Source organism: Micromys minutus (genome assembly GCF_963924665.1).
Source record: "Micromys minutus genome assembly, chromosome: 1".
In the NCBI taxonomy this organism is placed as follows: Eukaryota; Metazoa; Chordata; class Mammalia; order Rodentia; family Muridae; genus Micromys; species Micromys minutus.
In genome coordinates this window covers 140,952,002-140,976,779 of record NC_137969.1, presented here as the reverse complement: position 1 = coordinate 140,976,779, position 24,778 = coordinate 140,952,002, and the positions used below count along the sequence as shown (strand labels likewise).

The 24,778-nt window shown below is 35.1% G+C and overlaps 1 protein-coding gene across 1 annotated transcript; it reads left to right on the top strand.

The window, feature by feature from the left end:
• Window positions 1-12,614: 12,614 nt before the first annotated feature.
• On the top strand, window positions 12,615-23,347 carry LOC308415579 (UDP-glucuronosyltransferase 2B7-like; the record flags this gene model as incomplete). Its single annotated transcript, XM_080910622.1, has 6 exons — window positions 12,615-13,338; window positions 14,639-14,787; window positions 18,556-18,687; window positions 20,249-20,336; window positions 22,015-22,234; window positions 23,071-23,347. The coding sequence occupies 6 exons, from the start codon at window positions 12,615-12,617 to the stop codon at window positions 23,345-23,347; spliced, it is 1,590 nt and encodes a 529-aa protein (XP_080766748.1).
• Between the last annotated feature and the right edge of the window lie 1,431 nt (window positions 23,348-24,778).

The following is a 24,778-nucleotide window of genomic DNA, read 5'->3' as shown; positions in this document are numbered from 1 at the left end:
TTTGCATGATTTCTTTTTTTTTTTTTTCCATTTATTATCCTTTGTAGGACTGCATTTTTGGAATTATATTGTGTAAATTTGCTTTTGTCCTGGAATATCTTGGTTTCTCCATCTAACGTGATTGAGAGTTTTTGTGGATATAGTAAACTGAACTGGCATTTGAGTTCTCTTAGAGTTTGTATGTCCAGGATCTTCTATCTTTCATAGTCCTTTTTTTTTCTGAGAAGACTAGTGTAATTCTGATTGGTCTGCCTTTACATGTTACTTGTCCTTTTTTCCTTACACCTTTTAGGATTCTTTATTTGTTTTGAATATTCAGTTTTTTGACCATTATGTGGTGAGAGAAGTTTCTTATCTGGTCCAATCTATTTGGAGTTCTGTAGGGTACTTGTATGTTCATGGTCATCTCGTTCTTAAAGGCAGGGAAGATTTCTTTTATAATTTTGTTAAAGATTTTTACTGTGCATTTTATGTGGGTGTTTTCTAGCTTTTCTACATCTATTATCCTGAGATGTGGTCTTCTCATTGTATCCTGCATATTCTAGATATTTTGAGTTAGGAGCTTTTGGGCTTTTGGATGTTTCTTTAACTGTTGTGTCTATGTTTTCAATATTTTCTTCTACCCCTAAGATTCTGTCTTCCATCTCCTGTAATCTGCTGGTGATCTATGACTCTTGATTTTTTCCTTAAATTTTCTATTTCCAGGGTTGTCTCTTTTTGCTTTACTTGTTTGGTTTTATTTTTCAGTATTTCTTTAAGAGATTTGTTGTTGTTTCTTTTTTTAAGGGATTGTACCTGTTTTTCTGTTTTTCTGTATTGCTCTAGGGGAGTTCTTTATATATTTCTTAAAGACCTCTATAATCTTCATGAGATGTGATTTTCGATCAAAAATCTTGCTCTTCAGGTGTGGTAGAGTATCCAGGGCTTGCTTTTGTAGAACTGGATTCTGATGGTACAAAATTACATTGGCTTCTGTTGCATATATTCTTTTGCTCACTTTTTACCATCTGGTAATCTTTCGTGTTAAAAGACCTGAGTGTATTTGACTGGAACAGTCATTCTTTGAAACATGTAGAGCTCTATGACCTGGGTTAGAGCAGGCCTTCTGGGAGGCAGGCAGTGCTGTGTCTTATTAGAGCAGGCCTCCTATGCCCCTGGTTAGTGCTGGCCTTCTGTGTTTTTGTGTCCCTGGTTAGGTCTGAGTTCTGGGAGACAGGCAGACTTTGGGCTCTGGGTGAGAACACAGTGATCTTTCTCCCTATTTAAGATCTTTCTCCTGTTTATCTCCTGGAAAATAGGTAAGTTGTGGAGTCCCATGTGGCAATGAAGGTAGGCTGATCTTCCATGGTTTCAGGTGGAGATGCAGACCTGGCAGAGCAAGGTAGATCCCACATCTGCAAGGCTCTGTGGTGATGACAGGGCTCTAATTGGCATGGGTATTGGCACAGAGATCTCACCTATGTTCCAAGTCAGAGCAGACCTTCTGTGAAACAAACAGGCTCTGGGGTCTTGGGGGCAGTGGACAGTGATTCACGTAGAGGTGCAGAACCTCTCTTACTTCTAAATGACAATGGTAACAAAAAATGGGGATCAGCAATAATAACAAGTCACAAGAGCAGGCTGCACATGGTGGTAAGTCATGCCAAGTGAAAGGTGACTTTCCATACACACATATGAACAAATAAAATAACATTTGTAATGAACAATCTGAATTAAATTCATTCATATCATATTCATGCAATACCCAGAAAGCATAATCCATGAACACTTCTATGTTTTTGAAGAATCTGAGGTTTCAAGATTTTTGTTTCAATGGAGTTTTCTAAAAAATGCTTGGAAATCTCATTAAAAGATTCTATTCTTGGACCATATTCTGATACTAGATAACTGATGTTTCATATACTTAAATAAAAATATCTCATTTTGATATTTTTTATATTTATGGTTTAACTGTCTGTAAACTGTAGATTAAAATATGTGACCTATTGCAATTTTCTTTTCATATGCTTCCATCATGTTTGCTCAAGGAGTTTAGATATTCTTACTAAGATCTTTTTAAACTTGAATATAAAACATAATTTTCCTTCATTCTAATTTTTGTATAATCATCTTTACTATCTACACAAAAATTAATAACTGTGTGTTTTTATTCATTCCATCATTTTGTTAATGGCCACTTTATCTCTTGCATTATAAAAAGAATGCTGTGTGGTTGTCAACCATTCAGTATGACCAAACTATGAAGGCCTGGACAAAGCAGTCTCCAGATCTTAGTAATCGCCTTTATAAGAATTTTGGGTATTCTGATTTCTTTCAATATATATTATTTGTCTGCCCTTGTGGGGTTTTTCTGTTGGTTTTTTTTTTTTTTTTTTTTTTTTGTGCTGGTAAGTAAGAATGATTTTGCTATTTGTTTAGGAATAATACTGAAGTCATGAGTCATGATACAATCTGAGAATGACTAACAAATGAGATCAATCAATGCTATATAAATATTAAACTTTAATCCCTACCTTTAACAATTTAGTTCCTAGATAGAAGATACACACACAACTTTTATATTTATAATTAGCCTTTATCAGTGAAAGAACTGAGAGCTAAAACAAAGTTTCCAAGTTAGCAAGAATCTGGGCACATTACCAAAATGTATTTTACCCAAGGCAAAACTCTCTGCAAACATGAAAAGGTAGAAAAGCAAGCATGTACAGAGACTGCTATCACCACATCAACTCTGTAATTGCAAATCCTGGTGACAAATGCTTTTATAAAAATCTTTTAGTCCTAATCAAGGTTATGAAGAATATAATTTTCTCTTGTCTATTTAAGACAAGTCATTTTGTCTTGAATGTCCTCTCTCCCTATATTTATGACATTTGTTGACTTTTTCTACCTGGAGTCTCTCTTCCATCTTGCTCTGTTTAAGGTTTTTGCTTGAGAATTTTAGTTTTATTTGAGAGAGGATATATGCTAAACTTATCTATATGTATAAGGATAGATTATAATAGAAAATTAAATAGGAAAGTAGTAATAAAAAGTTATTTTGTGTTGATGACCCCCATCAGCACCAGACTATGTTTCCAGTATCAAGCATGCTTTCTCACCTGCTAAGTAAGCCTTGGGTGAAATTAGGCAGCTGTTGGTTACCACCTACTTGTAAAAGCCAGTTAGTATGCCCTTGCGTAGATACCTTGACATGCTGGCTACTGTTGTGGATCATAAGCATTATAGCATAGCTCCTGAATCTATGACTCTTGGAAAACTGTGGAAAGGAGCTGAAAAGATTGTAAAAGATTAAATACCAGCAAATATCAGCAATATTCTCATAGAACTGGCTATAAAAACAGGAGCAGAAGAAGAGCATTCAATTTCAAAAGCGCCCACCCATAGACACTAAATAACAAAAATTTAGTTGCCTGTATTTTCAGCATAAAACCTAATCACATTCTAAAGATTTATCTTTATAGCCACCATAGAAGTTCAGCACCTTAACTGCCTAAACATGAGCAGCCAAACACATTACAACTACTAGCATGAAGAGAAAATGTTGCAATTTTATTATAAATTCATACAGTTCTGTCCTTAATCTTTATATTTTATTCTTGACAACTCTTGTCATACAATAACAGAAAATTCATATTTCTTGTGGTAGTTCTTGTTGTTACCTACACCCTGGATATTTTTAATATCATTGTCTTAAACAAGAATTGAGTCCATGTAACACAGGGCACATGTATAACTTTAAGAATCCCTGAAGATATTCACTTAGCTACTAAATATTTTTCTTTTGCAAGCACGAATCAAACATTTTTTATGCTTTGTTATTTACACCAGGACTGCTTCTGCTTCCTCTCCCACTTTGTGATTTAACAAAACATGGGACAAAAGGGGGAATGTAATTTAGCAAGAATCTAGTCACAATTCCAAAATAGATTTGATCCGAAGAAATACTGACTGCAAACATAAAAAGGCAGAAAAGCAAGCAAGTACAGAGACTGAAATCTCCACATCAATTCAGTAATTGTAGTTCCTGATGACAAACGCAATCATTAAATCTTTTAATCCTTATCAAAATCATAAAGAATATAATTTCTCTTGTCTTTTTAAGAATGTTCTCTCTCCCGACATTTATAACATTTGTTCTCTTCTTTTTACCTGGACTCTCTCCAGTCTTGCTCTGTTTGAGGTTTTTCCTTGAGGATTTGAACCTTGAGTTCCTGCACACCCCACCCTACCCCCATTAATCTGATAAATGCTTGTCTATATTCTGTCAGCTGCTTTCGTTTAATTTCTTCTCAAGACCTGTTGTGACTCTCTCAGTAACTCTTTTAATTTCCTGTCCTTCCAGGACTATGGAGCCTTTATCATTAGGCTATTTGGTAAGAAGTTGATATACACTGTCATTGTTTATTGGTCCTTTTTTAGGTTTGTCTCCCTGTACTAGTACTCCCAGGACTAGAGTGACCTCACTTGAGGGCAATCTGAAGAAAATGAATTCTTATTGCTATAAGATGTTTTATACTTCCACTATTCCAAGAGGAAGCCTGGATTTCTATCCCTATCACATCTGGGATGAAGAGTGTGATGATATCTTATGATATATGATGTTCTATTTCATATATGCCGTGCGACATCCTACATCCTGACTGTTACGCCATATGAATGTGTCCACCAGATCAGCCCCTTTTGGATTCACAGAGGTTTCTTGCACACTCCTCAAATCTGTTGCTCAGACTTGGACCAGATCCTTCGGGGGAGAATAGAAACACAAACAGTGCATCCCCACTCACTTGGAGTATGATTACAAACCTCAGTCACAGTCACACAACTTCTCTGATGTCCAAGACATCCAATCAGTACTAAGGTATAAGTAATTTCCATTTTCAATATAAAATTGAACCAGCATGTTTTTATACTTTCAGACTACATTATTACATAATGCTGGGCAAAGGTGTCTCAGAGGAGAGCAGCTCTGGTTGTGGTGGCCACACGCAAAGGAGGAGAATTTCTGCATTATCTCCTTTTGACTTATATTTTATTTACACTTCCAGTCAAATAAGTAATGATCTCCAAATTCAGCTTTGAGTTAGCCCTTCCTGTAGTTAATCCTCCCATGAAATATCTATGAATATATGTTGATTGCTTCTTGGGGACTTCTCAACCTGATCAAATTAACATTCAAGGTTAAACATTGCATATCACAATCCTCTCATCTGTTTAACATTAAACACACTGAAACCATAATACACTACTCCTAAGTGTTGTGGAATGTCATTTTAACAGTGCAAAATAAATCCAGTTATTCTCCAGCATCATTCATAGTCTCAACAGTTTCAGAATTATTCAAAACTTAAGTAAAAATCTCTCCTGAGATCTTTGTTTTGAAGCTCTATAATTTTTTTTAAAAAGGATGAATTCATAATCTTGCAATACCACTCACACATATTTAATTTCATCTTATCTCAGAAGTTAATATTGGGGTCTGAAATTTGTCAGAAAGCAGAACCTAGCAACCTTCCAAGACACAATGAGAGTATTGACTAAGAATGGAGATGTTAATGGATGTGATCTGTGATGTGGGTGGTGGAATTTAAACTTTGGTCCTCAAGAAGTGTTCATAGCAGTAATTGTTTATACCCCATAGTACTTGTTTGTTTTATGTGTTTGGAAGTTTGTCTGCTTGTCTGGCATCTGGTATGCACCAATGACAGAAGAGGGTGCCAGCTCCCAAGAACTGGAATTACAGAGAGTTATGAGCCACTTTGTGTGTGGTGGGAGTTGTATTTTAGGTCTTTTTGGGGAAAGGCCAGTAACCCTATCTTCTGAGACTTCTGCCTAGCATTATATTATATTTATTAAAAAGTTACATATTAACAAGTACAATGTGAATTTAAACATTAAGATAACATTGCAGATAGACATATAGAATGACTAAATAATACACTCTAGCTTCCTGTTTTGCTAGCAAAACAATCAAAAGCAATGTGGTACACACACAGATGATATCAGACAGTCTTTAGTTGGCTTAGTGGATGAGTATAATATATTCTATAAAATATTATGGAACTCTGATGTGTATCATATAGTATGTTTGTGATACATAATCTGAACCATAGTTGCATTGCTTACATGTTAGAAAATTTTTGCTCATATGTTTCTTTAAAAGGTAAAGAATAGAATGCACCTGTTCTAAGTCCAAATGTCTACCAAGCCAAATGTTTTTAGAGGCAGATAAAATTTGCCTATTCAGGGAATCATATCTATATTTTTGTTTGAGTAAAAAATACAAGACAAAGAAGTAAATTTTAGCAAAAAAAATAACGGCAAGTATGTAATAAAATTTCTTACAGTACCAAAGTGCATAACATATTTTAAGATACTGAAAAATAGCATGTCATAAAGCCTCAATCTGTGGCACATATAATGGAGTAAATATGCTATAAATTATAAAAATGTCTTGATCACATGTAATATTGTAAATTACATTTTAACATAGATTTGAAAGTAAAACTTTTTAAAAATGTAAAACTTTTGATCTGCTGTGTCTATAGCTAACAGGCAAAATTTTGTTGTGTCATATTAGTAAGTAATAACCTTTAGATTACTGCCCACGTAATATGATAAGATTTAATAGCATTAAGTGTAATTACATTGTATCACATTGTGTTCTGATTATGTGCCACAGTCTGAGCAGTTGAGATGGTTTAAAGTGGCAGCAGAGTTATGAAAAGTTGGCCTTGGGATATGATAAAACCATGACTTCCATTTCATGCTTTCATTTTATTGTGAATATGTCATCTGATCCCCACTTAGAAAGATGTCAATATCATTTCTAAATAATTTGAATTTTCTGCATATTAAAATGTGTTTACAAAACTACCTAACTGACTTAATCCAAGTTTTTACAGAGAGAAAACAATAAAACATTTTAGGATATGAAGAATTCCCTCATTATTGGTCATAATTTTTAAATATTTTTATTTTATTTGGGCCAAACATGATTAATAATCAATTCAAGGAGTATGCTTTCTAAGTTTGATCATCATATATAAAATTATTTACCACATCAATATAACAACATCTACTAATATGATAATGTAACCAGATAGAATCTAAGTTATGGTATTATGTGATATTGAAGAGATAGTGCAATTTTTTTCATATCCTTTAGTTAATACTTTGTGGGGCCTATGTTTTCTGCTAATGAATAAAAATCTCATGTTAACAACATGACTTATAAGCATAGTGTGAGTCAATATGCCAACAGAGTGAGACATAACCTTACCTGTTAGATTAAAGTTCCACTCTGTAGATATAGCTCATCAACTTACATCCCAACTAACATGAATATGCCCATTTGATATGGAAGGGTATGAGAACTTCTACATATTCAGATGCTATTTGCACTGGAGTCACTTCTCTTTTTGGCCTTATATGAGCATCTAAATTTGGGTTGAACTAATTTTATGTAAAATATAAAAAAATAAAATAGTCCCTAATATCAACAATATTTATGGTACACTTACCAAAAATGACTAGATGGTAGACTTTAGACTCAAAAGATTCTTCAACTAAGGTATAAGACTAGACTAGGAATTTCAAGTCATATTTTATTTGTTGTAATTAAAGACATACAATAAGACCTTCAGAGGGGAAAACTTCATAAATAAGAAGAGGAAAAAAAAAGGACCTCTTTAAAACTAAAATAGCTTATTTAATTTTAAAATTAAATAAATGCTAGATAAAATATACAGGATGGCCTATGAACTCAAAGGTGGTTAAAAAAGGCTTGATAATTTTCATTATTAATAAAGTAGTATTACATATGCTCACAGAAATTACAAACTTACATATACATGTTTTATTAAGAAAAGGAAACAAGTCCTGGTGCAAATCAGGAAGTTATAAATCTAGAACATCAGACAATTAGATGAGTGGGTGTATCTATTATACAGAATTGGAACACAATGATACCTTCCACTTAGGCTTAAATTTAGCTCTTAGAGTATAAATAATTTCTAGCTCATATTAGTATTTACCTCCCATTTATAATGGTAAAAGTTGTTGTTTTATGTATGCTATTAAGAGGGCAGAAGTCACTAAGTGGAGAGAGAATATTCATGAGTATTCAGTAGTCAATACTACACAAGAAACACCAAAAGAAACATACCCAGTGAGACTCTACTTTGATAGTTAAGGGAATCTAGAACAAAGAAAGAAAAAGAAAGAGAGAGAGAGAGAGAGAGAGAGAGAGAGAGAGAGAGAGAGAGAGAGAGACAGAGAGACAGAGAGAGAGAGAGGAAGAAATGAAGAAAGGAAGAGAGGAAAAAGGAAGGAAGAAAGAGGAAAAAAGGAAGGAAGGAAGGAAGGAAGGAAGCAAGCAAGCAGGAAGGCAGGCAGGCCTGAAAGTAACTAGTTTGTCAAATCTTCAGCTTAGTTAAGTTACCTAGAATACAGGGTAACTGTATACACATATACAATAAAATGCAAACATAAGACAGAAGCCATATCTTTCACATATCCTAAGGCAAACTTCATAACTGTGCTTCCAAACATTAAGCCATCATTTCTACACAGCTCTAACAAGAAACACAAGGTAATAAATTATGGAATTACATTGATCCTATTAAATCTTATCATAGCACTAGCGCTGTATTCTAAAGGTTAGTATCTATTAATATGACTCAACAAAATTTTGCCACTTTACTCTAGACACACAAGATCACTCAGAGTATGGCATGGTTATGGCTCACTGCTTCAGCTCAGATCTGCATCAGCAGATGGTTATGAAAAGGGTGAAGGTTGGTAAGGAAAGGAGCAAAAAAATATTTAAGTTGCCAGCAAGAAGGGTACTGAAAATAATAACTATTTTTTTGAAGAAGTTAGCATCATTAAAGAAAAACCTTGTCCCTTGTAATGGTTCAACATGAAAGTACTTTGAGGACATAACTCGTCCATCACAATCTCTTCCAAAGATTTTTCAAAACAACTGGAAAAAGGGAGACTAAGTTAAGACAAGTGTAGCTTCAAAAACAACACCCTAGAAAAACATTTAGTCACAGATAGTTTACCTTCATATACATCAGGCTGCTCCAAGTGGGCTATGATATTTAATGATTTTGTTGAAAAATTTGGTAGCAAAATCCACATAGTACTAGTTCCACAGACATGAAAGATACAACACAAATATGTTCATGTAGTCTCTGCTGAACTTACTGGCCAAAGCCAAGATATGATTAGTAGTGGGAGACCCTGGAAGGCTATTACATGAAGCTACTGAGTTGAAGTTCAGTTCCACTGGTAACTCCAGGCTATAGGAAATGCCAGGATCATGAAAACCACATTAAAGAACATAGTATAGAAAAGCCTATATACAATGTCCTGGCCTTTTATAAATAGCCAGGCTTGTTGTGCCCTCAAACTTCAGGTTCCACCCAGATCCCACAACATCCAACTAAATCTATAAGTCTACAAACAACCACTCTGCAAAATCTGGGTTTATACATTTTATATCAGAATATAGTTAAGTGAATCTGTTTGTTCCTCCCTTCCTTTGACCTGCCTCAACCAATATATAAACCCCTCAGCTTTATAATTTGATCAGAACATTGGTCCTTTGTGTCTGAACTTGAGCCTCATGCAGTTCTTGGGCTCTGGTTGCACACCCAATCCAACAACACACAAAGGAAGCCCATCACTCAAATGCACTAACACTCCAAGGACCACAGGAACACAGGTGTGCTAACAGGCACAACTTGATGGAAATATTCATCACAGGGTACCATTTGGTCTTAATTAATTAGAAATTCCTTGATGGTCTTGGACCTTGATATTCCAATCTTTCTAAAGATAGAAATACAACTACCAAATTATTTTATTAGAAGCCCGCCACCCCAGAGAGAGAAGGTAGATTTTTCTTTTTTCACTCTAAAACAATGAAAAACTCATTGTCTGGTTGTTTGTGTTTTTGAAGAGCTTTCTGAACTTGTTTTTATTTGTTTTCTCCATTTCCTTGACTGCCTTGGTTGTTTCATATAACTTAATCTGGGGTCAGATATTCTTCTGACTGATTTGCTGATAGAACTAAGAGTCAGAGGGAATTGATGGCACTGGGAGAGCTAAGCAAGGGGCACGAGAACTCACAGAGACTGAGGAAGAAAGCACAGGGTCTATATGGGGGTATAACAAGTCTGCTGCCCAATACCTTAGCAATTAGCTTAGTAATTTTATGGGACATTAAGAACAGGTGGTTCTCTGGGTCCTGTGCCAGTTGTTGGGATTCTGTTCCTCCTATTAGGTTGCTGTGCCCAGCCTTGCTATGATAGTTTTGCTTCAACTTACTATGTTTTTTTTTCCATAATTAAGTGGTATCTCTTAGAAGCCTGTTCTTCTCTAGTAAGAGAAAAAAGTGACATAGTTTTGGAGGGAAGGAGGGGGAATTGGAAGCAGTAGAATGAGGGAAACTGTTAGGATAGATTATAAAAAATAATTTAATTTAAAAATAAACACACAAAAAGTCATATTCTTAAAATTTTGATGTTACTGGATAGCTATAACCATGTACATATTTGATTCTATACACTGAGCTCCATCTCTGGAAATATCTAACTCATTATGTGTACTCTGGTTTTGTCAAATAGCTGGACAGTGTACTCTAGTAACACAAAATTGCCTTATAATTCACATTTTGAAATCCTTATGAGGAACTATGTCAGTGGTCTGTTGGGAGAAAGTTTCTTGCTCCTTTGGATAAAAATTTGTCTTGTTTCATAAAATTTGTATCACGGTGTTGTGATTTGTCTATAGGGCAGAACAAGTACATTAATTTCATATATGGGGGTATGGTGGCTAACCTAATTAATCTATTAACTTTAATTAAGAAATACCTAGTGTATTATGGAGAAAATCACTAAGGTCCATCCATTCAGAAATTTCCAAAGATATCATTTTATTTCTCAATCGGATGAGGAAATAGTGAAAAGGCTTTTACAAGCATTCTTAGGTATTCAGTGGATGCTGTAATGATAATGACACAGTGGAAATATTTGCTAAGTTATCTTGCAATTGATTCTACTGAGTGAGACACACAGAGTAATTTTCCCATATGCCATTCACTTTTTTGAATGCACACAGAACTAGATAATAAGATTTTAGGGAAGAGTGACATAACATACAGTGGGCATGAGTAAGTTGACCAGATACTTTACAAGATATCACAAGATAATTATTAATTTATACAAGAGGATCTAGTGATATAGAGCAAAATATATATTGGGTATTTTTGCTGTGGTAAAATGCAGTAGTGTGCTAACAGAGAAGCCCATCAAGCCAGCTACATAGACTCTGAGAGATAAGGTATTCTCCCATCAGGACATGACAAGAAGCTACTTGGAGTCTCTGCATACTATGACATGCCAGGTTAAGCTTTCTTTCATTTTGATTTGTATTCCGAGAGAAGACTATCTACTTTGTATTCAGTTTCTTTTTAAGGGATGTTACAGTTTGAGAATTTCACACATGCATATAACAGGTTTTGACCAAATCACCATCTCTGCCCTCCTCTCCATATTTTCGCATTACCCACCCCCTATCACCACTGCTTTCCATTCCCAACCTCAAATTCATTTTTAAACCCAAATGAGTTGACATAGATTGCCAGCATGCAGATAGAAATAAAGCCATCTCTTAAAGCATGGCTAGTCCTCCCGAAGCTGCAGCTCCAGCTTCTCTCTTCCGAGCAGCCACAACCTGCCAACATCTCCCCGGGTAGGGAAAGAACGTCATGTGTCCCCTACCCATTTTGGGATTATGGCTGGCTGGATCTTGTGCAGGCTTTGTGTGTGCAGTCATAGCCACTGGGAGTCATATGAAATGTGAAATGGTTCTGTAATGTCCAGAAAATAGTGTTCTGCCTCAGACATCCACTATATCTGCCCATTTTACCTATACTGTGTATTCTCAGAACATTCTTTTATACTTTAGACCTCCATAGAAGATGCCAGTGAAGTGGCTGATTTCACATTCCCATGTTGGATGACTTTGTTAAAGTGAAGGCTGATTGAGATAACTACTCATAAAATTTTTGGAAATTGTAGACAAGAGATCTATCTATGGCTTACTATAAGTATACCACAGAACATTTGTCATACAACTTAAATTGTTGAATTGGGTTACATGAGTACACCTATCAACATTGATATAACATTTTTTGATTTTTTATGTAGAAGAAATAATGATCAACTATGTAAATTAATGTGTTTTCAATTCTGTATAAAAGATAATTCAATAAGCATCCATGGTATGATATTACTGCCTTTGTGAAATACATTAGAATATTTTAATATCTATCAGCATTAATGATTGAACATGCAGTTATCACTTCCTGGTTTATTGTAAGCACTCGGTCATAAAAGAGACATTAAACACTCTTGTGAACAGTGAGTGTACTTAACATTTGCTTTCTCTATTTTTTCTCTTCAAAAGCCAATGTTCATTCAGTTATCAGCTTTGAGCAATGCAAGTTATATTTTAACTTCTTGGCTACTTCTTTTTTGATAAATGCTCAAGCAAGTGACAGAAGGGAGCACAGTCTGAAGAGAAGGCCTTTGATTTTCAGGATGCCTGTGAAGTGGATTTCTGCTCTGCTCCTGCTGCAGATAAGTTTCTGCTTCAGATCCGGAAACTGTGGGAAGGTGTTGGTGTGGCCAATTGAATACAGTCATTGGATGAATTTAAAAATAATACTGGATGAACTTGTACAGAGAGGCCATGAAGTCACTGTTCTGAGACCTTCATTTTCAATCTCTCTTGATCCTAAAGAAGCATCTGGTTTTATATATGAAACATTTCCTACAGCTTCCAATAATGATGAAGTAGAAAAGTTTTTTTCCCAGTGGGTGAATATGTGGACATATGATGTGCCAAAAGATAGATGTTTTAGATACTACCCATCATTGAACATAATGTTTGGGCAATTTTCTAAAATGTGGTTAAAGTATTGTAGAGAAGTTGTTACAAACAAACAACTTATTGCAAAACTAAAGAAATCCAAGTTCGATGTGGTTCTTTCAGATGCTATTGGTCCCGGTGGGGAGCTGATAGCTGAGCTTCTGCAGATACCTTTTGTGTACAGTCTTCGTTTTAGTATTGGCTATGGAATAGAAAAGAACAGTGGGGGACAACTCTTCCCTCCTTCTTATGTACCTATTATTTCGTCAGGATTAAGTGGTCAAATGACATTCATGGAGAGAGTAGAAAATATGATGTGTTTACTTTATTTTGATCTGTTTTTCGAGTCATTTCCTGCTAAGGATTGGGATCCATTTGTCAGTGAAATTTTAGGTAAGTGGTATTCTTTGTTACAAATTTGTCTCTGATGCTGATATGATTAAATTAAATATAATATTGTATAGCAATCTTGCTTAACAGATGAGAGAAGTTATATTACTGATCAAAAAGAACCAGACAGCAGCTGTGGTCCAAGCCACTTTAGGAAGTTATACAGTTACAAGTTAAAGGGTGCAAGCTTTCTCTAAGAAAGTTCACATTTATTTGATTTTTTTCCTTCATTTAAAAAGGCAAGGTACTTCCTTAATGTGCTGTGCTATGTGTGTGTGTTTGTGTATGTGTGTGTGTGTGTGTGTTTGTGTGTGTGAAAATGAAGACCAGATGTCAACATTCACTGTGTACTTTCATCCCTTGCTAATTTATTTAGTGAGAGAAGGACTTTTTCTGAATAAGAACCTTAACAACTCAACAATGTGGCCTGGACAGTGACTCCAAGGTTTCACTCAACTCTGCTTCACAAGCACTGCTGTGCATCCTGTGCACAGGTTTTAGGTACCTGCACCTAATGAACATCCACATGCAGGGCCTAGTGCAGCTACAGCAAATGTTTCACCAGACAAACATCCGCCTATCTTAACCTTGATAAATTTTAAAGAGAAAAATACTTAATACTATCTTTTCTGTATAGCATGTGGAAGGTTGTTTTGTCTTTTTAGGATCTGTTTTTAACTTTTTTCTTTAAAATGTTGTTTTCTTACTTTATAAAAAATTCCCTCTTTTAAGACATGCTGAGGCTTTAGTCACATAATCACCCCTCAAAACACACTCTACAGCATTTTGTCTAAGTCGCCATTTTAAAGAGTAAAACTCCAGAAGCTTGGACACAAATGTATCTGGTCTGCATAGTATGCAGTTACAATCCTCTAGTTTAGGTGAGAAAGCCACAATTAAGCAAAAACAAACTTGTCGATTCTCATAAGTTCTGAAAGTTTTCCAAGTAGTATTTGTAAACATTTGTACAAAGAAGTGCATATTATTACATTGCTAGTGTGAAGGAAAAGTGGGGCTTGGTGTCAGAATTCTTCCAGGCATTTTTGCTGGAATAGGATGGTTGAGTTACTGATGTCATATTAACAGATCATCTGAGTTTTCCTTTCACAAACTTTTATTCCTATAACTGAAAATAGATTACACTCGAAGGGCATTATACATAAATAAATGTAATTGTTTTTATATGCAAGCTTTGTGTCTTTGAGTAATATTATTTCAACACTTTTCAGACAATATACTATTCACATGGCCATACTTTAGTTATCCTTTTGTTCTTCAACCCCCAACTCATTTCTCCATTTAGGAAGACCCACTACTATGGTGGACACAATGAAGAAAGCAGAAATGTGGCTCATTAGATCCTACTGGGACTTGGAGTTTCCCCGCCCAACCTTGCCAAACATTGAGTTTGTTGGAGGACTGCACTGCAAACCTGCCAAACCCTTGCCTAAGGTAAATACATTCTTTGGGTTTTGTTTTATTTCACTTTATTTCAAACGGCTCCACACCATACTTTTGCTTTTCCTTCCAGTGAGAAAGAATTGCTCATAGGAAAAAGCATATGGTCAAATAGATGCTCCAAATTAAAACAGTCACAAATGTATGCATTTCCTTCAATTGATGGTATAACAGAAGAACATGGGGTGACATCTTAGTTCAATGATTTAAAATTTATGATCTTTCCTACAAACTTTACAAAATGATTAGTATACACCTGAATAAGTTCTTGGCCTGCAAAGAAACAAAGTAAAAGTGTCTCAGCCCAAACCACAATATGTAATAATCCAGTAACAAAAATTGAATGAAATATATTTTAAAAATATGATTATAATATAAAGAGGTCATTGAATAGAAATATCAAAACAGACTCTAAATTTATTGATTGTGAAAAAACTAGGATATGAAGAAAAATTCAAATAAAACAGCTAAAAAATATACAAGAAAATGAGCCACTAGGTTATCGAGAGCAAATTCTAGGACCTGCAAGTATAGTGTGTGCAAAGCAGGGGGTTTTGATTAACAGATCGATTAAAACTTCACAATAGAAAACAGAGAAAGAAGCTGAACTGAGAAGTAAGATCACATTTTCTTTAAAATTAAAAAAAAATCTACAAGATGTAGAACCCAGTTGGATTTCCAAGGGCCAAGTCAGGAAACAGGGAACCTATAAGAGACTAATGTTGCAGTTTTGCTAGCAAAGAAGATGAACCTAGAATAGAATACCTACAGATCTCATTACTACTAACCATAGTCTAATACTACCAAGATCATAAGATGTTTGGAAAATAGAAACCAGTGAAAAAAAATATCTCAGGTTCTTAGTGGGGAATGATAAGTTAATGTTGAGCATTTCCATCACTGCTATTTTGTTGTTACTGTTAGGCTGTGAAACATTGTTGGTAGAACAAGGTACAGTGGGATGTGTATATATGTTTTACACATTTTATCTTTATTTGAAGGATTTCTCAGTTTTTAAAGAGAAGCAGGCAGTGTTATTAGCATAAGAACAAGGAAAAGAAGACAGTGAAAACAGCATTTAACAATAAAATAATTGTAATTGGTAATAATAACTATTGTAATTGTGTTTCACAAACAAGATTATAACCTGTTACATATTATAAACTTTGTTATTCTGTATTTAAGATTGCTCTATTCACTCCAATGAATGGCTCAACAAATGACTTAATAGACAAAGGACTAGCCTAAAGTCTGACATCCTGAGTTTCTTTCAGGGAAATACACACCAAAAAGAGAGGATGCTGGGTGACATCCCCAGTAGAAAGACAGGTTGAGCAGAAGAGATAAGGAACTGGCAGAGGGGATTTCAGATGAATAAATCAGAGACTAGGGCTTGGAGAATCTTGTATCTCTGCCAGAGTAGCAACCAGAATATTTGTTTATTTATGCAGATTCCACAAAAGGGGCAAATTTACATTTTTTAAATGCCAATCATAGTCATCTTGTCCCAAGACTAGAGTTAAAAGTAATGAAAAATAGGTATTATCGATGTCAAATCATTTTGGAGTACATGAGAATTTATGACATATGACATTGTATTCTGCAGGAGAGTGAAACATAAAACACATAGAAAAGAATCAACCCCACAGGAAGAACAACAACATCAACCAAGCAAAGCCCCCAGAGCTCCCAGGGAATAAAACATCAACCAATGAGTCTACAATGGAGGGACAAATGACTCCAGCTGAATACGTAGCAAAGCATGGCATTATCAGTAGGAGGAGAAGCCCTTGGTCCTATGAAACCTCATTTCTCCAGTTAGGGAATTGCCAGGGTGATGAGGTGGAAGTAGGAGCATCTCCAAAGAAGCATAAGGAGAAGGGAGGAGGAATGAGAGAGAGAGGAAATCAGATAACATTTCAGTGTAAATACATAAAATATTCAAAGTATTAAAAAAAGAAAAAATAAAGAATAAGGAAAAGAAAGCAAAAAGGAAGAGAGATAAAAAGGAAAAAAAGAGAGAGGAAGGAAGGAAGGAAGGAAGGAAGGAAGGAAGGAAGGAAGGAAGGAAGGAAGAAAAAGTGAAGATGGAAGGAATGAAAGAAGGAGAAAGGAAGGAAGGAAGGAAGGAAGGAAGGAAGGAAGGAAAAAAGGAAGGAAAGAAGGAAGGAATGAAAGCATCTGAGTCATTATAGGTGGGTTTCCAAGCCTTGAACAAGGCACAGAGGTTGAAATACAACTTGAGAATTACCTTCGTTGAAAAGTTTGAAAGCTTTCCCAAGCTGCAGGCTGACTTTTTCTGTTCATTTGTTTTCCAGTTAAATGACCTCACTGTAACACTGTGATCCACTCTCCTTATGATTGACAAATTCTTATACTTCTTTTATAACAATTTTATTATACTGTGTGTGTTTGTGAGTTTGTGTGTGTATGTGTGTCTGTGTGTGTGTGTCTGTGTCTGTGTGTGTGTGTGTGTGTGTGTGTGTGTGTGTGTGTGTGTGTGTGTAAAATCAAAAGTTGTTTCAGGAAAATTAACTTTGTTATTAAGTGTTTACTTTCTGGGGGCAATATCTGAAAACTACCTGTAAGAAGAAACCTGTATTATTATCTGTTCCCAAATATATTGTTTTTGAGTTGTGCCAAGCACAACTCTAAAGCAATCAATTTTCTGTGCTGTTCACAATCTCCATGGCAAGGAAGACTTCTGAGTAGAGGTAGATAAGGTTACTTCTTTAAAACAGAAATGGTGAAGACAACACTTGGCTTAGCCTTGGCCAGCTGTGTCATATAGCTATGCTGGATTCATAATTCTCTGTCTTTAGTCACAGGTGTTCCAGAAGAGAAACACTGAAGCTTGTCTTTTGTCTTCTGCTGTTCTCTTGGTTGCTGTTTATATAATATGTGAGATAGATAGATAGATAGATAGATAGATAATACTCTCTTAATAAAATTACATGTTAGAATTAATATTTTTGCATTCCATAATTTTAATTTTTTATGGTTGATCAAATATCTTTTTGACTTCTCTCCTTTAAAAAAGAAATCAGAGGCTAAAGAGATGACTGGCAGCTCACAACTGTCTGTAACTCCAGTTTCACGGGATACACCACCATCCCATAGATATCAAGTGTCTTATTAATACTTATACACAAACATTACATAGCCTGTATATCTGAACTATACAATTTAAACTCAACTTTTCTATAATCAATATGTATCATAATTTTATAAGGACAGCTTTAGAAAATTATTATAAAAATCATATATGTAAATACTACACTTTTGGAAATGTTTTACCAAATCATTTAATATCCTAAACTAGGATAAATATTCATACTGAGTAACTCATACACATATCCTTTATTAAATAGTTTTTTATCACTGTCATTTACATTAAATCACCAGTCCCAGAAAGTTTACATGGAAATAAAGAAATGGGGAAATTATGTACTCTATAGGTTAAAAAGTAAATGCCAATAATGATTATAAGTTTCAGATCACATTATATAATGTAAATATTATAATTTTAATTATTTCAGAAGATAATACTTGAAATACTCGCTGCTCAAACACTTGAATATATGTAGTGCTGCTCCCCATGAGCATGGGATGACTAAGTAGCAGTGATCGTCCTGAATGTGTTTGACCACTGGTACTTATTGTTCCTGTGATAGCTAATTTCCTCTTGGTTTTTAATAGCAAATTTAATAGTGTTTCATGTGCTGTTGACTTTTGGCAGTAAAACATTCTCTGCATTCACAGGAAATGGAAGAGTTTGCACAGAGCTCAGGAGAACATGGAGTGGTCGTGTTTTCTCTGGGGTCTATGATCAGTAAAGTAACACAAGAAAGGGCCAACACAATTGCCTCAGCCCTGGCACAAATTCCACAAAAGGTAAAATGGTGCCCCAATGGGAGACAACTGTCTACTGAGTTTATGACAGTGTAGAAAGATCCTATACTTGGATGTTCTCTTATTCAAAGGCAAGTGCTATGATTTGCTTTGCCAGTTAGGAAATAAGAATTTAAAATCCTGTAGAATGTGTTTTTTAATTAGGATAACCATGACATAAACATGTAATCACAGAGAAGAATGGTGAGCACAGCGATTGTAAGGGAAACTACACAAAATAATTAAACTCTTATCACTTGCTGCTTTTGCCTGAGACTTGTTTGAATCCAGAAATTTAGGAATCCGTTTATTCAAAAACCTGTTTGATTTAATAACTTTACTAGCAGACTGGGGGCAGGGGATATGCCTTATAACATGTAGATTTCCCAGGAAAACCTCTAATGTTTACAAAAATGCTCTAGTTACTTAATTACCATTCAGGAGACATTTTACAAAAAGGGAGATTAGGTTCCACGATCATAGTCCCTTTGTGCCATGTTTGTTCAAAGAGATAAAAGGAAGCACCAGGCCTTCTAAAGAAAAACCTGCCAATGTCTGAAACAGGGAAATGTAAAAGAGAAGGTGGAATAATACCTATCCTTATAGTTAACCACCCATACAGGAACAAACATCATCCATGGGACTGTAAGAGAGAGTCCAGTAGAAATGAGCATTGTACTAGAAAAGGACCGAGTGGCTCTCTCTTCATAAAATATATAAAGATAATTTATATATCAACTGAACTTTAACCAGTAGAACTTAGAATCTAGATTGTTGTTTTCTACTGTATGAAGTTATGATAATGACCTATGCTGGTTTTCACTGAAGTCTCAAAGTTAAATCTAAACATCTCACAGCAAACAGATAGTAAGTGTGTAAGCGAAACTCTAATTTGTTAGGATAGTTTGGGATTTCAAAAATCAGTCCAGTATGTGTGATTCAAGCAAGCATATGGACATTTCTGCCCTGTAAAAATGCTGTGACAGAGGCAACATCATGCCATACATGAAGATAAATGTGACAAGGGTGATAAAGTCATGGTCACATTAATGGGCAATGTAAATACAGTCTGTGAGGTTATTCCCAGGATGGTACAGACAGATGATTCAAATGTCTGATTTGCCATTATGCCAACTATCTAGAAAATTCTGAACAGACAAATTAGTGGATATGGACAACCTTCCAAAATACATAACAAATAATAATTTTAAATGCTAAACTCTTTTAAAATAACATAGGAGAAGTAAATATACAGGCTGGGGCTATTTTATTCTAGCAGGAAATTCAAAACAAACATTTCTTAAATACATTCATATTTCATTAACAGTCTCATGTGTGCATATAACTGCATATGGAAAATCATAATTATATTCAACCTGATCAAATGTACAGAGAAACATGGAAGGTGGTAATAGTGTCTATGTCTCAGGTTTTTGGTATATTTTAATGATTCCTTTCCTGATATCTACACCTGCAGACATTTATAGTTCAGCAGTGTTAAACTTCTAAAACGTTATAATTTAAATTTTGAATCCCTCCATAAATTATTGTCTACATCTAACAGGTTTTTTGGAGATTTGAAGGCAAGAAACCAGACACCTTAGGACCCAATACCCGGGTGTTCAAGTGGATACCCCAGAATGACCTTCTTGGTAAGTCTCTGAGAATCAAACACAGAAAACACGAATCAAAGAATCATTGGGTTCATAGGGACACAGAGACTAAACTAATAACCAAGGGGCCAGCATGGGTCTCACTCAGGCACTCTGAATATGTTATAGTTGTGTAGCTTGTTTTCCTGGTATTCCTAACAGGAAGCAGGAACTGTTTATTCCTAGAGATCTCCTATTGCAATTCCAATACTATTTAACTCCTCAGAAAAGAGGTGTCCATGCCAGTTTCACCTCAGCTCATTTAGGCCCTATTTCTGGCCTTCAGCAATGAGCTCTTAACTTCAAGCTATGAGAGGCAATCAAGGAGAAAAGCTTATCTTTTTTGGAGAAAGTCCTAACTTTCACCACCCCTACCCATCCCCAGGCAACCAAACAACCGTCCACACCACCTCTGTAACCCAAAACTCAAAGTGAATGTTCGCTTTCTGGACAATGGGTTTTTAGCTAACATTGTGTAGTTCCTGAGAGCAGCAATATCACCTTGCTTTGCAAAATTCCATCCAAATTCTACACACACACACACACACACACACACACACATAAGGGGAAAGGTCGGGAGAGAGAGAGAGAGAGAGAGAGAGAGAGAGAGAGAGAGAGAGAGAGAGAGAGAGAGAGAGAGAGAGAGAGGTGGGGAGATGGAAAGGTAGAGGGAGAAAGAGAGAGGAGAGAGGGAGAAACAGAGAGGGGAAGGAAGGGGGAGAGGGAGAGATACAGAGACAGAAAGAAAGAGACACAGAGACAGACAGATAGACTGATGAACAGAAAAAAAGGTGTTCAGGCTAGTGGATGGACAGACAGTCAGGCAGAAACAGAAAGACAGAGAGTGTGTGTATGTACTAATAAGCAAGTCTAATTAGTCAGTAGGGAAATAACAATATTTCCCTATTGATTTTTAAGCATCTTTAGTTGCATTACTTACCTTGAGAGGGGAGGAAGGTCATAGAAGGAAGAGTCAGAAAAGCAATGACTAGCACTAAGAACAAATAAACACTTTATGTTAACAAGTTATAACAAACACATGGTGTTCTCAGACATTCATTTCCTCCATCTAATATGTACATTGTGTATTCAACTGATCATCACTTTTCATCACAAGACACATACCAGGACACATAGCACATTTGTCATTCATCCCTCAACTACTTCTTCCATAAACTGTAGCTCCATGATAAAGAAAACGTAAGATAAAGCTCTCTCACTTACACTTAGGTATTTCTTGCTCTGAGATATTAAAACATTTTAGACAATTCAAATTAAGTTTATATTAAAAAGTACTATGTCTCTTTGAGTACTTTATTACATATAAATTCTTTTTTTATTGAAAAGCTTTATTTTAAGAATCAAAGATAAATGTACATTTTTGCATAGAAGTATATGAATACATTTTTAAGGTTGCAATTAAGTATTTGTGGGTACATATACATACACATATGTATAAATGTAACAATAACATAGGAAAAGAAGGTATTAGTTTGAGGGGATGGGAGAGAAACTGGGGTGGGTTTTAGGAAGGAAAACTGGATTTGATACAGTTCTATTTTAATTAAAATATATTCTTTTTTTCTTGAACTTGACATATAAATTCTTATATACTCTTAAATATAGAAACCTATATTTAAACTTCTAATGAGTATATTTTCTGATGTTTTCATCTTAGGTCATCCAAAAACTAAGGCTTTTGTAACTCATGGTGGAGCCAATGGCATCTATGAGTCGATTCATCATGGGATCCCCATGGTTGGCATCCCTTTATTTTCAGAACAACATGATAACATTGCTCACATGGTGGCCAAAGGAGCAGCTGTTTCTGTAGACTTTCATACAATGTCCAGCTCAGATTTGCTCAATGCACTTAATGCAGTAATCAATAACGCCTCGTGAGTATAACCATGTATTCATTTATTTGCACTGTATTGGAACCCAGGACTTTACTCCTGGGTGCTAAACAGGTATTCTGTCACTTTGCTATGTCACAAACCCATGCATTATAGATAATTTTTTATGGAAAACTCCAAGAAACAGCAAATAACCAAAAGAAATAATGATGAAGGCAAAAGCTGTATTAGATAAGAAGGAAATGTAATTCTATCATTATTTTTGTTTTAGAGTCTTCATTTAACCTTCTGTATTTCTCTTTCATCTTGCAAAACTCTGGAATATAGTATTGTACGAACCCCAGACCAAAGTGCTCTTCAGTTTTACTAAAACAAATTCTCAAATTTTTAGGATAAATAATTTAGATTATTGAAATCTCATGAGTGAGTGAGTGAGTGAGTGTGTGTGTGTGTGTGTGTGTGTGTGTGTGTGTGTGTTCGCGTGTGAGTGTGTCTGTGTTTTTGTCTGTGTTTGAAAGAATCACTGAGGCTCATAACAGGTGACATGGGAAGCAATAGGCAAGCAGTGAAGTTACAATGTCTCTATGTAACTTCCTGTACCATTACTGCTTGGATTCTCAGATTGAGAACTCATAGATTTTAATTTTAGAGTAAATGTAGTTTTTATAAGTTTAAATACCTACTGATATTTGAAATTTTAGTAGAGTGAAGCAAATAAAGATAGTTTATATGTTCCTTAATAACATCTTCACTATGATAAGTGACCACAATCATTTTCTTTATGCTTTCATATAATCTTCTTTATGATATACATAACTTTAAGTACATTTATCTTCATGTTCATTCTGTAAGGGGATTTCCACTGTATTTTTCTTTAGCTATAAAGAGAATGTAATGAGGTTGTCAACCATTCACCATGACCAGCCTATGAAGCCCCTGGACAGAGCAGTCTTCTGGATTGAGTTTGTCATGCGCCACAAAGGAGCCAAGCACCTGAAACCACTTGCCCATAACCTTACCTGGTACCAGTACCACTCTCTGGATGTGATTGGGTTCCTGCTAGCCTGTGTGGTGGCCATTGCTTTTCTTGCTGCAAAGTGTTGTCTGTTTGTTTACCGATTCTTTGTAAAGGTGGGAAAGAATAAAAGGGACTAGGACTCTTTAAGAAAGAAGACTCTGATCTGTGTCATGATGGGGAAAACTATTCCACTCAATGCTAACACTCTATATCATGTGCTTTCTGTTTTAGAAGACATTGTGCTACTTGATTTATCTATATATTTTACTCCATAAGTTAAGAAATTCACTATTTTTAATCTTTATGTTTTTATATAAGTTGTTTTTATGTTGATTCTTCCATGTAATAATTCTGAGAATAATAATAGAGATTGAAACACCAACTTGTTTATGGGCAAAAAATAGGAAACCTGAAGTTTTTAGTAGAAACTTTAAGATATCATTATTAAAATAAAATGGACTATCAAGGACAGAAGAAAAACATGATTCATTTTTAAAGTGATAAGCTGAAATAAGTAAATAGACATATATATGATAGATGATAGATAGATGATAGATAGATAGATAGATGATAGATAGACAGACAGACAGACAGACAGACAGGCAGGCAGGCAGGCAGACAGACAGGCAGGCAAGCAGGCAGGCAGGCAGACAGACAGACAGACAAACAGACAGACAGACAGATAGATAGATAGATAAATAGATTTAAAAAGTTTCAATGCAGGTTTTATTGAAACTACCATAGTAAAGGAAAGAGGGTTCATAGTACATACACAGTCACATACCAACACCAACAACAAAACAACAACAACAGTGAATACAAAGTAAAGTTTAAAGAAGACTAAAAGATGAATAGAAGGAATTTAAAGAAATGGGAATTTAAAATGGAGTCTTGGAGTAAGTGAAGAAAAATTGCTTAAATGTCCTAGCACTGGAAATAACAGTGTACAGTACTCTGTGCACTTTCACAGAAATACAGTTGCTTGCACATATACAGTAAAAGTTAAACCCCAATTAAAACAGAATCCATGACAAAATACAAGCAAACTCCAGAATAAGTTTGTTTAGGCTAAGATGAAAATAAAAATAGAATGCTTGCTCTCAAAACAGTGTCAATTATTAACGTTTAAGCCATTCTTACATTATTTCTATACTGAAAATAATTTGCTATGTTGTTTATTATTTGTAGAACCAAAAAGTTACGAACATAATAACAATTTTCAAGAGATACCAATTAAAGCAAACCTATAACATAACTGGCCTTATGCCAGAAGCTTAATCAATCTATCATCTAAAGTGATGAAACCTCCTGTGTCCACCAGCTATTATTCTCATGTTATGGTTACTATTTTCACTTCACTACAAGAGTCATGAGAAAACATTTGATTTAAAAATATATTTACTTGAAGATATTAAGTGTTTTAATCATAATTAAACTGAGTAAAAGTGACCAGAAGCATACAGACCAAACAAGAATCCACTGGATCCCATGTTATCCATAAACAAGTTTTAACAACGTTTTCATTTTATGGATGGAAAAAGAGGTATTCAGAGACTGCCACAACCAAG